This window comes from Neophocaena asiaeorientalis, unplaced genomic scaffold, assembly GCF_003031525.2.
Source record: "Neophocaena asiaeorientalis asiaeorientalis breed wild unplaced genomic scaffold, Neophocaena_asiaeorientalis_V1.1 scaffold51, whole genome shotgun sequence".
In the NCBI taxonomy this organism is placed as follows: domain Eukaryota; kingdom Metazoa; phylum Chordata; class Mammalia; order Artiodactyla; family Phocoenidae; genus Neophocaena; species Neophocaena asiaeorientalis.
In genome coordinates, this window is record NW_020173335.1 from 4,526,268 (window position 1) to 4,541,105 (window position 14,838).

At 44.9% G+C, this 14,838-nt stretch overlaps 1 protein-coding gene across 1 annotated transcript in view; it reads right to left on the reverse strand.

The window, feature by feature from the left end:
• Positions 1-846: 846 nt before the first annotated feature.
• GUCY1A1 (guanylate cyclase 1 soluble subunit alpha 1) overlaps positions 847-14,838 on the reverse strand; it is a 58,915-nt gene continuing 44,923 nt past the window's right edge. Inside the window, exons 7-9 of the mRNA XM_024746172.1 lie at positions 11,609-11,752; positions 6,994-7,148; positions 847-3,108 (exon numbers count right to left, since the gene is read on the reverse strand). Of these exons, the coding sequence (XP_024601940.1) occupies positions 2,907-3,108; positions 6,994-7,148; positions 11,609-11,752 (501 nt within the window). The 3' untranslated portion in view covers positions 847-2,906. The remainder of the gene's footprint in view (positions 3,109-6,993; positions 7,149-11,608; positions 11,753-14,838) is intronic.

Here is a 14,838-nt window from a genome sequence, read left to right on the forward strand (position 1 = left end):
GGGAAGGGCCGTGTCCTGTAGAGTCCCTTCCACTGAGGAATGACGACGTATCCAGGTAAAGCCCACCGTTTACAGCCACAAGCATCCAGCGGCTCATTGGGCGTGGCTTTCCAGCCTCACGCAGCCTTAGGCATCGCTGGGGCTTTGCTGGTGGCGCTCGCGGGGCGAGGGCGAGTCAGCCCCCAGCCACTCCCCACGTCACTGCGCCTTCCCTTGCTAGCCCACCGGCCCGGGCCAAGCAGCCTGCTCTGTGCCTCACCATGGCTGCCCCGGAGGGACTGGCAACGTCAGGGAGGAGGGATTTGGAGGACAGGCCAGTAGAACGCTGCAACAGCCCTTCCCACCCAAGAAGTCATGGAAACAACAGAACCTGAAGAGCAGCTCCTGGCGTTCTTGGGAGGAACCGGTGGCTTGGGACCCACATTATACACATTTTAGGACAGTTCACTTGGCAGTAAGATTCGGAACCCTTGGCTCCCAACCCTGTCACAGAGACCCTCTGTGTCCATCATTTTCTGCATCCTCAACCCCACGCCAGCCTCAAGCCCCCGTCCGGGGCCCTCACTTTCCTTGCGAACATACCCTCGGGCTCCATCCCTGCCTACCCTCAGCGGTCTGGCCATGAATACGTCTCCCTCACCTCCACCCTCCAAAGTGGATCAGACAGAGATGGAAAAGGGATTCCTTAAAGTTTTCAGCATCCGAGTTGCAGATTTTGAGTGCATTCCATCATGGAGATGTTGTATGTCCATCTTGCTTAAGGGCTCTGAGGTATCCCATAGTTAACGAGCCTTTGCAGGCTGGTCTGGGGAATCTATCACAGATGACTTAATGTTTTCGAGAAAATACATTTTTGGTAACTTTTTATTTGGATAAAATATCAAACTTATGGAAAGGTTGCAGGAATAGTACAAGGAATTCCCATGGAGCTTCTACCCAGATTGTCCACATTTTCCTCCATTGGTTCTGTGTGTGTGTGTGTTTACACACACACACACAGAAAATATTTTTTGAATTCTAAAAAATTTACAACTTTTGGAACATAAATTATTAGCAAATTTGGGTCTGCTTAAATAGGTGATAAATAAGACACATTATTTTATGCTTTTTAATTTCCCTTAATTCCTACTATTTTCCCTGTAATAAGGGCTCATTTCCAGAAAGAAAAATGTATTTAAGTCTTTACTTTCCTTTTAAATACTTTTATTAACTTCATATAATTGTGAGACTATGTTTTCCCCAGGCCTGTGGTACTCTCCAATAGTAGGATTGGTATTTCATGAGCCCTGTTCAGTACCTCGAGACACCGGAGCCTCACTGAGTAAATAATAATTATTGTGATATGTATAGTAATACGCCAGGGATGCTAGAGGCCAGCCAGTAATGGCCTTTATTCCCGAGGTCACCATGGACCGGCCTGGGGACTAGTGGAGAGAACTGTTAAAAATTCCAGCTGACGTACCCCTCAGATCCCCAAATAAGAAAGAGCTCAGTGTATCTATAGCTCTGCTGATACTGATTTAAACACTGTAATGTTCGGCTTTCTCTTGCTTTGAAGTTGCGTTCTTTTTAAAATCAGATCTTTATCTCCAACCAAACTCTGCATGTTACTTAGTTCACCAGAGATCTTAGACTAACATTATTAAAAGTTTACTTTCCAGAAAAGTGTTTTGAAATTTCTACAATGAAATCACAGCATAATTTTCTTCATCAATATTAACATCCTCTTTAAAAATATCATTGAATTAATTTCGCTAGAATAAAAAATTCACAGATGTGTACTTAAGACAAAGAGTCCTGATGGTTCCAAGGACATATATACACACCAGAGTGTTGAACACAAACGCTTAAAAAGTAAGCTATCAGCCAAAAGAACAAGTCTTATTTCCCACTTCTGAACTCCAGATTTTCCTGATGGGACTCTACACGGCTCAGCCTGGCAACGGAGGGTGTCTGCTGAAATAGGTCCAGATTACGGCTGTACGCTATGATTCATTCCCTGAATGCTGCCTTTACTCCATGTTGCTTCTGGGTAGAGTAAATTAGAATAATATTATTGCATTTTAATGTAGGCTGTAACCCTCTTTTATCCTGAAGATTATGACACAAAAATGAATTAATAGAAATGAAATTGCTCTTATGAATTAAAATAGCCTTTCCCATATACAGACTTTTTAAAATGTCAGAAAAGGAAATATTTATTGTTACGACACATTACGTTGTGGAGAATATTTTTATAAAATCACCTTTGATATTTACAGAAGAACTACTTTAGATTCATATTGCATCTAACCCATAATGGCTTATTTTCTCTAAAGAAAAGAAAAAGAAAAAAGTGCAACAGAAGGAGCCTCAACCTGTTTTGTTATGTATGCTAACAGTTAAGTGAGGAAATGTAACAAAATGCAGACTTGAAAGGTTCAGGGAGCTTAGGGTATCAAAGACTACGGTTTCTATTCAAAAAGCGTTTTTAAGGCAACCAACACTATGAGAAGCGCTTTGATAACCAGGGTGTTTGGCCAGGGCAGAAGGCAGGCGACTCCACCAGGCTGTACAGGTCACGACAATCGCCCGATATATGAACAAGGCGCTCAGTTCTGAGTATAGGTTATAAGCTATTCTTATATATCAGAAATACTCCCCCAAAGTCACTTTTTGAGGCTTCTTTCTTTCCTTCTTTCTTTCTCTCTCTCCTCTCTCTCTCTCTCTTCCTTTTACACTGAAGAGTTGAACATTGAGGTGAATACATTTTTGTCATGTTAAGTGGAAGGAAAAACAGGTGGTGACTTAGCTCCCAAAAAGTTACCACCGCTCCTGAGCTTGCTGCCATCCCAGTGTGCTCTCAGAAGGTCCACACACGCTCCAAGGACTCAAACCCAGAGACTAACAATTGGGTGTATATTTGGCTAATCTATTCCCGATGCTTTGCCTAAAAAATTGGCATTGGCTTCCTCGACATCTTTCTTCTGGAACCATGGCTTTGAAGTTGTTCCTTGTTGATAAGCTTCCAGAAAATGACAGATTCCAGGAATGTCACTAGGAAAGTTTGGTGGGAGTTCCTCCCTTGATCGAGGTGTAAACACAAAACCAGGACAGTCTTTGAGTAATCTGGAAATATTGAAACACAAATATTAATCATAAAACTTAAGACTGACGTAACTGTCTAGTCAAGAAAAGGTGACATAACTAAAGGAACATTCCTGAGAATATTAATAAACCAACCATCTTCGGTGTCACTGACAGGAAAAATCCTAATGATGTTTATAAGCATCTTCACAGAAGAACGGCAGGGGGTCAATGCACAGTAACAGAAAGCCCTACCAAATAATGTAGTTCACTCATATTAGGAAAGGTAACTATCAAATAGTCTTGTAAAGGTATCATCTATAATCTATAGAACAGTGCAATACACAGCAGTGGGGAAGAAAAACCCAAACAATGCAAAAAATACATGAAAATAATGTTACAGAACTGGAAGAGTTGAAAGAGATAAGACATTGCCAATTCATTCATTTTCTAAATATTACTGAGAAGTAAGCTTGGGCAAGACCTTGTGAAAGAAAATCCTATATAAGATATATATCTACATATAAAATGTGAGAGTAACTTTGGGATCTCGCAATAGAATTTTTATGAATTCTAGGTTAGTAGGACTAAAGTGAGATTTAGTTGTATATATCGACACTCTACTTACTATCTGATATTTGCAATATATTTTCTTCTTAAATTCTTAAGAATTAAATTTCACCTTAAATTCAGATGTTCTACAGGCTTTTATTATTTGCTGCATTTGTCCATGATGATAAACTCATTTGAAACTCTAATCATTTTGATTAAGTTACTGTCTCCTCTTCCCACTTGCTTCCCTAGCTTTCTGTCAAATGCAAACTTAATAAGCATCTCTCTGATCTATTATTCAGGCCGTGGATGGAAACTGGCTGTAAACCAGTTTCTGCAGAAAATCTCTCCTCGTGTCTCCCCTTCCACTCCCCAGTCTGCAGTGAAAAGAGTGACGATGCTGCACGAGACTTGGGGACGCTGGCGCCCCTCTGTGTGCTGAGGAAACTGCTGCACAGAGGTGCAGGTCTCAAGGATCGCAGACCTCGAGTAGAATACATGGGAGTGTTCAATCAACTAATTCTTATCAGTGCACCAATAAACAATCATAAGACTAATGAAATGATGTTTTAGTCATGGATTTGTAAATATTTTGAGTACCTCTTATTTTTAAGGCATAGTACTTGGTAATATATAATGAAAAATTACAGAATTCCACACAATTGAAAGTATAAGCTTCAAAGTCTGGTAGATGTAGGTCTGAATAACAGCAAAGATGTCAGATTTCTAGCCTTTCAAATGGGGATTAAAATAATACATGTCTCTTAAGACAGTTGTGAAGATTAAATAGATTGAACAAGATTAATTAAGCATCAATTAGATATCACATAACACCCGTCATACTGGCAACAATCAGTCTGATAATATGAGTCACTGGGAAACAGAAACCTCCAGACACCGTGGATTCTATCGGTACATATTACCAATATATACCAATAGATTGGTGAAACCAATCTGGACAGCTAACTGATGCTTAGTAAAGCCGAAACCGGGTATAGCCCACGATCTGGGAATACCATTCGTAGGGATATTATCTAGACACATATGTTTAAGGATATTTATCAAATCACGTTGTGTAATAATGAAAAACTGGCAATCCTCTAATTACCCATGGATAGAAGACAGACTGGCTCGTTTATACTCTAGAATACATATTATGTCACACGCGCATACGGGGACGTGCTAGATTTATCTCGTACCAGCTTGTGAGAAACAGCCGTTAAGCACTCTGGAATTCTGCAAGCCAGTTAAACCATCGGTAGCCTGAAACCTGCCACGGTGATAGTATTTACACCTGAAAAACTGGTAAAAGCTAGAAGTCAGGGAGTATCCGCTTCACTCCGCAGGCTGGTTTACCAGCACACCACCGCATTAGGAATACTGTAAATAAATGAACCAGATTTTTATGAACTAGATTTATATTTCATCAAGAAAAAAATCTCAAAAACATAGTATTGAGTGGATTGAAGGCAAGTTGTAAAAGGGAATAGGTGGAATCTATTTTCCTCCGGTTTTATTCTTCTATCTGGAGCATTCAGAAGTGGCTTTAAAAAAAAAAAAAAAAAAAAAAAAAAAAAAAAAAAAAAAGAAGTGGCTTTAAAGCAAATCACTTAAATGTATGAAGAGCCTCGCTCCAGATCGCACATCTGGTAAGCCCTGTGCTGTAGGACATGTCTTCTGCCTACAAATCCCATGCTTTTTAAAGAGACTTACAGATGTTTTGTTCATTAAATCATCTTTTTAAAAAGATCCAAATCTGTAAGAAAAACAGGTTGGAAAAATAAAACCATTTAGAAGAAAGCTTGCGTAAGATCCAAGAATAGTAGTCCCAGGGCAGTCCCAGGGTAGATGCTCACATGTGGAGGGAGGTTTTCTTTATCCCTCCTGACCGGACACGGTTTCCTGCGAGTGGCTGCATCAACTCTCCGAATTCGGCCATCGTCCCATAATCCCTTATTCTCCTTGTTCCCTGGTGGAATTCAAGTCCCGCTTCTGTGTCACTGGTCAACTTTCCCGCCCGCACGGGGCACCTGCCAGTTTTGTCTTTAATGATCCTGCAACACTGCACGCAACCCTCCCTTTAATCCACTGACCCCAAACTCAAACGATATTGAACCTAGTGTCTGCGTTCTCTGCACTTCAGTAAAAACAAACAAAAATGCGGGAAACTGTCCCCTAGAAGAAAACTTCTCGTGACATTTCAAAGAAAGGAATGTCTAATTGCCATTACATTCTAAATTGCTGATGAGAATTTGGAAGTGGAAGTTTGAAGGAAATGGATAGTTTTGGTTGTGGGTATGCAGTCTGTGTCCTAAAGTTACATGTGCTTCATATATATATCAAGGAAGTTAACACTTCGTAATATCATTGTATTGGGAAACGCCATCCCTGAATTCAGGGTACTATCAATAAAGCTCTGCAAAGAAATAATTACCTTTCATATTTGTATAACTTATAGAATCTCCACTTGTCCTGAACTTAAGAAACACAGGATGAGCTGAGATGAGCACCTGAGGGTGTGCCCAGGGCGGGTGAGGAATGTGTCTGTGAAGACGCGGCCTCTGACTTAAGGTCTGATGTGCGAAGGAGGAAAGCAGGGGAGGACCCGGGAGAGAAACGCAAAGCAAGCATCCTCCATTCAGGAATCGGTTTGGCGAGTGTGATGCATAAAAACGAGGCCGGGTTGCAGGAGATCCATGAAATAAGGCGGGAGTGGAAGAAACCTTGGTCGTAGGGTCTGGCGGGACTCTGGTCAGAGGGAACACGTGAGTCCGTGGTTGCACGTCTAATTTTGTTCTGGCTTGTAAGGCCGGGGGACGGATCTGGCCCGTGCTTCACGAAGACAACATGGGCACCACGTGGAGGGGAGCCTGGGTGTGAGTAGCGCCGCGTGCTGCACACTCACCTGTGGTGGGGGCGGGGCGCGCACGGGGAAGGCGAGGGCATGCCAGGGTGCTGGTGCCAGGAGCCAGGGGCACGGCGGCCCTCTACCGCCCAGTCAGGAGACTGATGGAGCTCGGCCGGTGGGAAGTGGGTGTCTTCGGGGAGGGGGGGGGCGGAAATCAGCTGTTCTAATAGGATCGCATTGCCTGTAATGGGCCAATTAGTCACCCGAGCAGAAATACAGGTCAGAGCTTACGAGTGGAGATTCTCAGTGGAGAATCATGGGTCGGGCTGGAGATCAAAGTTCCCATGAGGCTAACGCGCAGTTCAAAAAAAAAAAGTTAAAGTGAGGATGATCCAAGTTATGGCTTTTCTCTTCCTTTAAGATGATCTAAGCGAGAACAAGTTATGAAGAATGAAACAAACCAACAGACAAAAATGACGACTGCGTATGAATGAAAATAGACTTCAGGCACTGAACGGGATCCATACCTGTAGGTGGTAGGGCTGACGTTGATTTTCCGGGGGACACTGCAGGACTCGAACTTGTTAGCCAAGGTGACGTTATTTCCAAAAAGGCAGTAACGGGGCATCTTAACTCCGACAACTCCGGCAAAAACCGACCCAGAATGCAGTCCAATGCGCATCTGAAAGCAAGAGCAAAGCAACGTTCCGGTCATGGGTGAACACTGCTGCTAGTCGGCGCCGGCTGCGTGCCTGTCGAAACCACCGGGCTCCTGGCTCTGCCCACACGCCCTCCTTCCTCCAAGCCTGCAGCCCATCCCCTCTCCTTGCCACCTCCTCAGCCCCGCCTCTTCACGCTGCTCACAGAGCATCCTTTATCTCAACTGTCCTCCGCATCTGAATCGAAGCCCCCCACGAACGGACCACAGTCACCATGGTGACCAAAGTGCCCGTGGACTGTTGACGTGAACCTGCTCTGTCCGTCGGTTAGAGAGACCTGACTTCCGGCGCCCAGAAGTTGTTTCCCAACACGGTCAGAGGGGTCCAAGAAGCCAGTGCTCAGGGTGCAGAGGGCGGGTTTTAGGTGTTTTGCTTTAAAAGGGCCTTTGTGCCAAACACTACCTCACTACTCAAATGACCGGGTGCAGAAAGAGAATTGTAATATTTAGGCAGAAAATGACGGCGGAAGCGGAAAGCTGGCATTGCTGACGCCTGCGTCACAGTGACTACACACACGTCAGTCAAAAACATCTGGACCCGAGGAAAACCAGAGTCCTGCCGCATCAGGATAGGCTGAGGTAAACATTGAGGCACCCTGAAAGCTATCAATGATCTGGAGAGCAGTTAAGACAGTGTTTTAAAGTGGGATCTTCCGGAAGCTCCAAATACTGGCCGATCTCAGAGGAGGTACAGATTTTAAATTACCGCTGCAACGAAGCAAGTTAAAGGGGGGATATTTCAAATGACAGTCAGATACCACGCACGTTACTTTCAGTTCTGTGTTTAGCTGACCATTTGAAACAAGTTTTATTAGATGTGCGTATTGTACACAGAGGTCAAGTACTCAGTGACTCAGATGTCCTTTAGAATCCAGAAGACTCCAGATCTCCCTAGTTTTACAGCTAATTTCAGATCTCTTCTAGAAACTTCTGAGAATCGTTGGCTTATAACATGTCAAATCATGAATTCTGCAAAATTTTCAAACAAAAGCCCTACATCATGAATCAGGAAATTTGTATTAGAAACCAAAATGGTGCTGATAGCTGGTGCTCTGACCTACAATATTATATTAGTTTCAGGCGTACAACACAGTTATTTCATATTTTATAGATTACACTCCCCGCAGAGATGCCATAAAATAACTGTACTTGCTGTGCGGTCCATGACATCCTCGTAACTTACTTATCTCACACCCAGTTGTCTGTACATCTAACCCTCACTCCCGCCCTCATATTCCCACATATAGAATATGGTTCTATATGTAAACACTATGACAGTGAACAATGTAGACACAGAAAATAAGGTGACAGAAGGCTATCTTCTGCTTCTAAATATCAGGCAGAATTTTGGAAGTTTTTACTGACTTTGGGCACTCTTCTGGTTAAATCAGTCTCTCTCTTTGTACCTAGTCACTCTAGCTTTTCTTTTTTTTTAACATCTTTATTGGGGTATAATTGCTTTTCAATGGTGTGTTAGTTTCTGCTTTACAACAAAGTGAATCAGCCATACATATACACATGTTCCCATATCTCCTCCCTCTTGCGTCTCCCTCCCTCCTACCCTCCCCATCCCACCCCTCGAGGCAGTCACAAAGCACCGAGCTGATCTCTCTGTGCTATGCGGCTGCTTCCCACTAGCTATCTACCTTACGTTTGGTGGTTATATATGTCCATGCCTCTCTGTCGCTCTGTCACAGCTTTTAATACGACAAGTTAACCATGGCGTTTTACTGTTTCTATTGCATAATTAATATGGAAATGCGTAAACATTTCCTCTTCGTAAACGTCCAAACAACGCAGACAAAGCCAGTGTCTCTGCTTCCTCCCCTGCCCCCCAACTCCCCTCCCCCAGCCCAGAATCTCACTCTCAACCCCAAAGCTTCCTTATACGGGGACTTTTCAAATTTACAAGCACAATAATGGTCCAAAGTTTAACAGGCCCGTCACGCCCCCAGTGGAAACCTGCTGGGGAGTCTCCCCTTTGGGGCCACTTTTGATGTAGCCCCTCTGCACTCAGGTTCTGGGGCTGGGAGGGAGGCTCCCAGAGCCTGTGTAAGAGTTCACTCTGCACCTTCTGACTCAGCCTGGCCCTGGTCTCCATCATGAGATAGCGTCCACCCACCCACCGTCTTCCAAGTCTCAGTGGGTGGACGTTAGTGAGGAAGTCGGTAGGAATAAGTGCATAGATGGTTTGTACATATGACACGCTGGAGAAAACATAGAGTTTGAAAAGAAAAAAAGGAAATATTTCCTATTCTTTCACTGTGATTACATGCCGTGGGGCAGGAGGGTAAGAAACACATGACTCCAAATCTGGATCCGCGAGAGACTCGACTACTCTTGTCTAGCAGTGAATTGTGGATGCCTTTTCATAATGTTGTTATACAGATTTTAAATAAGATGATGTTGAAGTCACAATCTGCTCCCTGTGATACACGTTAGTGCTTCTCTCTCTACTAAAACTACTCTGCACTTCTGCGTCTGTGATATTTCATGAGTAGCCCCTAAGGCTGTCAGGTATTTCCTAGGACTGCAGGCCAATACAAGGAAAAAGGTGGTTTAACATCTGACTTTACAGCTCAGTAAAGCTAAACTATTATCACCCAGGTAATTATCTTTGAAACTAGCTATAAATAATTCTTGCAATTGCGAAACTCTAAAAGTGTATTTCTACAAATATCAAAAACCCCCCATGCCACTAACCCCCCTGCCCCAAACATACACAACTTATTACAAAATCCATTTATGTGGAGATCACTGGTTTTATTATTAATTGGGATATTTTAAGCATTTACTTTGATGCTATGAGTTTCCTCACCAAAAAAAGACAAAACAACAACAACAAAACACAAAAAAACACATAATTCTCTTCTAAAAAAGTATAGAAATTAAGCATCTGGAAAAGTCAGATACTGTGAAACTTTTAAAGCACAGTGGAAAATTATGTCGCGCTCTTCCTATTGAAACCTGGGGTCTCAGTCTTCTCCCCTGTGGGCAGGCTTAGGGTTGCTGTGACCATTAGGACAAAATGGATGTGTCACAGAGTATCTCCTCAGGCCAGGGCATAAAGGCCATGCAGTGGATGCAGACCTGTTCACCGGGACGTGGCCCCTATGTGAGAAGTGCGACGGCCCTGAGGCTGCCCCAGCAGAGCGTGACAGGTGAGCACCTGGGCTGATATACCCAGCTGGGCCCCGCCCTCCGCCAGCCCCACCCAGGGAACCAGGCCGGTGAGTGAAGCTCTGGTTCAAGTGGTGTAATCCCAGCTACCTGACGTGCCCTCGACCGCTGAGGTGCCAGATGCTGTGAGAAATGACGAGGTATCCCTGCTTTGCCTCATCCGAATTCCGACGCACAGAATCAGTGCAAAATCAAAGCTCTGTGGCTTTACGCCACTAATTTTAGGGAAGTGTGTCTCACATCGGTATATAACTGGGATGAGAGTTGACTTAGAAGATAGCTGTGAAGGCTTACACCTACGGCTTCTGTTAACAGGGAAGAGAGCCCTGGCTAAACGTCCAATTTTTTTCCTCCTTCTCTCTATATTTTATATCATGCCACATAGGATTCCATATTACTTCAAAGACCCATTTCTGAAGGTCATCAACTGAGACTGTTCTATGGCACATCCACTTCAAGTGGGACAAATAAGGATATTCCACTCATGTTTTATCTATTAAATCAATGGTTAGCATGTTAATCTTATTTTCTCATCTGCTATAAGACATTATTATTCTGGGATATGGCTCGTCTAGAAATTTTGGAATTTTATGTGTCCTGGAAAATATTGGTGGGTTAGCAGCCCACTTCGTTCTCGTGTAATTCCTCCCCTGCAGGGCTCAAAAAACTAAACATTCCATTTTCCAAAGTCCCTTGAAGGTTCTAGATGTACTTAGGTGTGGTGAATCGGAAGCCCTTGCCTGAGCTCTGGAAACCTGCATTTCTGCCTGCACTCCCGGTGTGAGCACGGCTGTGGAAGCCTTTGTGTTCTCTGTCCCCTGCTTAGCAGGGAGCCCAGTTGCCAGTCATTCATTTTGGAAGCGTCGTGATGCGGTATTTCCACGTTGCTGATGCAATTACAGTAGCTGCAACTTTCTTCTACAGCCAGCAGTGGACACAGCTGCTTTCCGAGCACAGTGGTTCCCTGCCTGGCTGTGGCTGTGTGGTTCTGGAACCAGCTTCCAGGTCACGGAGGAAGCTGTGGTTCTGAAGTGTGGGTTTGGGAACCATTTTTTCAAAGCTCAAGCCATGGATGGCGTCTTTGGTCTCTAAGTGATCCGTAAGCCATTTAACACCGCGTAGTAAAGCAAGCTGGAGATTTGCTCTCTGCCACTAAACCCTGAGGGATGCACCATTCTGTTGGGATCTAACTAATCAGCATTTACTGTCCTGACATCTCCTGGCCAGGACGTGATACGCCTCACCTTGATGGGCTCTCCGTGGGGAGACACCACTTCATCAGAAAGCTCCATCATCTTCAGGGCCATCAGTGCGATCCGAACAGCGTGGGTGTCACTCTCTTTGTGCAGGCCCCCAGCCACACAGTATGCATCGCCGATGGTCTCCACCTACACACAACAGATTTTCCACGTTACAAACAGAAGCTGAGGAAGCATCACAGTGCATATCATAGAGCAGAAATGAAGAATCATGCAGCAGACACCTCAGCGCTCAGGGCCAGTGGAACATCAGAGCAAATCACAGACGCTTGGAAAAGGCTTTCCTCCCCAGGAAACGCACAAGGTGAGTGGCAGTGCCGCGCCGTGAACACAGTTTCGGGAGGGGCTTCTACTCCCAGGATCGCCACTGACTCACCTCCTTCTTTCCCCACCACGTAAAAGGGCTTTGTAGAAGCAAATGACGTACTTTGGGTTTATACTAAACTGTTTAAGATATTGGGTGATTTTATACACTCTCAGCATAAAATACAGCGCTCTGAACAAAGTCACTACTGAATCAAGGCCCTATGAATTTATTAAGGATGTGCCTGGTTAAAACTGTCATTTTAGCTTTTCAAAAGGACACTTGGGGTTGTCATAGCAACGCTAATCAGGAAGTGTAGAAACCAAGATGTCAAGCCCAGAGGCAGACAGTGGTGACTGGAAGCCATTGGAAATCAGGCTCTTCTGTAAATTTCATGTACATTACTATCATTGTCACCACTGCTGTTGCTAGGAGTGATTTTTATCTGTTGGTGACCCTGAGCACAGAAAGCTAATGGTTACTTTGAATCCACAAATAAGCCACCAATTTGTAATAGGTACATTTTTCTCCTCTAAATATTAATTGTAACTTAGCAGATCATATCACTGTTCTGATCCAGAGCTTCCAATCTAGGGGGACGGAGACGAGAGAGGAGAAGAGAACAAGGACAAATTTCAGTGACTCCCTATTTCATGCAGAATAAATGCTGGGGCCCTTAACATGCCCCCCAAGTTCTTGCCCTGCCTTTCCGCTGCCCCCAATCCATCTCCTAACTCTCCCTCTTGCACACTGTGTTCCAAGCCAGCGGCCACCTGTTTCCCCTCAAACATACCAAACACTTGCTACTCCTCGGTCTGGTACAGTCTTCCTGCAGGTGGCCACCTGGCGTGTCCCTGGTCTCCTCGGGCCCTGCTGACACCCACCTGGCGAGGAAGGCCGATCCCGCCCACGGCCCGTACCTGCTCCATTTCCTACCAGGAGAGCACACCAACGGGGATGCTGTTGGAGTTACGCCCATTTGTTGGCTTTTCTCCCAGTGGGACCCAAGCTCTCGGAGTCTGTCTCATCAACTCCTCCATCACTGGGGCCCAGGCTGTTCACCAAGGACACAGCCCGGTGGCCGGGCATCCCGAGAGCATCTCCTCAGCGCTACAGGCAGAGAAGTGCTCAGGCTAACGGCTAACCTGTCACAGGGCTCAGGAAGTGTTACTAAGTAGGAGAAGGGCACCCTCGCCCCTACTGGGTGTTGGGTGCTGTCCTCTGTGCTGCTGCAGCCCCTGCAGAGGTGAGAGTGGTATCGCGTCCCCAGTGTCACAGGGAATCTGCCCTGTGCGTCTCTGTGTGTCCCTCCTCTGCCCGCCCCCTGCCGTGGACTCTTTTCACAGGAAGTGTACCCCCTCCCACGCTGGCCAACGCTGGAGGACCAGTAAGGATGTGCCGAAACAACAGACAAATACACACTCAAATAAGCAGAAAATGACCAAGAGATTGAAAGACAGAAAGGAAATGTAACTGAATGAAGTCCTGGTCCAGCTGGGTCCTGGAATAAACAAGCCTGACTGTTCCTTGGAAGCCACCACGGGCACAGGTCAGCCCCTGATGAACTCTTTCTCTATCTTAAGGTTATTCCGAGGTGAGGACTCTCCCCCGTTTGTTCACAGCATCTCCAGGTGTTTCCACGCGGAGTCGGCATGAAGAGCGGGTGAAACGAGGATGCAGGCTCTCTGGCTGGGGCTGCGGCTGGGCCCCCAGGGGTCTCTGCGCCCGCACCCTCATCGTGAGGTAGAGGATTCTGACCACTGGAGAGAATGACCCATATTTTAACGTTTCAACAGGGCGAACCGTGCAGCAGCGGGCAGCTTCGGCGAGCAGCCACAGCAGTTTGCAGAAGACAGGGAGACCTCCCAGTTCTGAGAGGAGATATTCTCAAGGCATAAACTGTCTACAAATAAATACAGTGAATTCCACAAGAGGCCATGACGCTTAACCTAAGTGAAGCCAATTATTTTATCTGTAATTATGCATGGACCTCTTTTTTCCTAAGGGAATCATAGCTCTGTCTGGAATTTCCTGTTACAAATTTTTTAAAAGGAAAGTTTTACTTCGAGCATCTAGATTGGAACAAAGGAGGGGCTTATAGACTCCCATAAATCATTTTTGTTTCCTCTTTAATCATTTATTTATCTTCATGTTGCATTAAGCTCTGAAATGCCAGAATTTTATGTGGCAAATTAAGAGATGACTCAAGCCTCATAAATGAGAAGCATGCTTTATTCCTTATGCCAGTATTTAGGACAACGTAAAATATTTTAAATCAGCAAGGAAATATGTTTTACTTCTAAAGAAATAAGCTGAACACAAAGTGTCTTCATTGGTTCTCTTATTAACAAAAGTTACATTTTAAAAATAGCTTATTATGTTTCAGGGACAATCTCCGTGCATCCTCAGAGCCTAGAATGATGGCTGCTACCCTGTAGGCGCTCAGTGCCTGCTGGCTGATGAATGACAGATTATTTTTTTTACCGTAATCTTTGTAACAGTCGTGTTCACGAAGATTACGGGACATAATGCATGTTATTCATGCATATAAACTCTGTGGGTGGGTAATTATATCCTCTGTTTCAGAAATGAGAAAGGTTATTTAACTTTCTCTGCTTACAAAGCCAATAAGGCAGTAAAAGAGATTGGAAGACACAGCCCTCCTTCTGCCCTTGGCCTGGGTACAGTAACCCCGTAAGCCGCTGGCTTGGGTTTCTCTTTCCCGGCTGTGAAAGGGATCCCGTTACCCTGTACTGAATGAATCCATTCGAAGACAATTCGTGCAGTCCTCGTGCTTCTCTCCTTCTGCAGAGAGAAAGGATACGTCCTCCCTGTGCAAGGCTGACCTTGAAACATCTCACCTTAACAGTTCATCTCGGGTCTCACAGTCGAGGCTCACGCTCACCGTCTT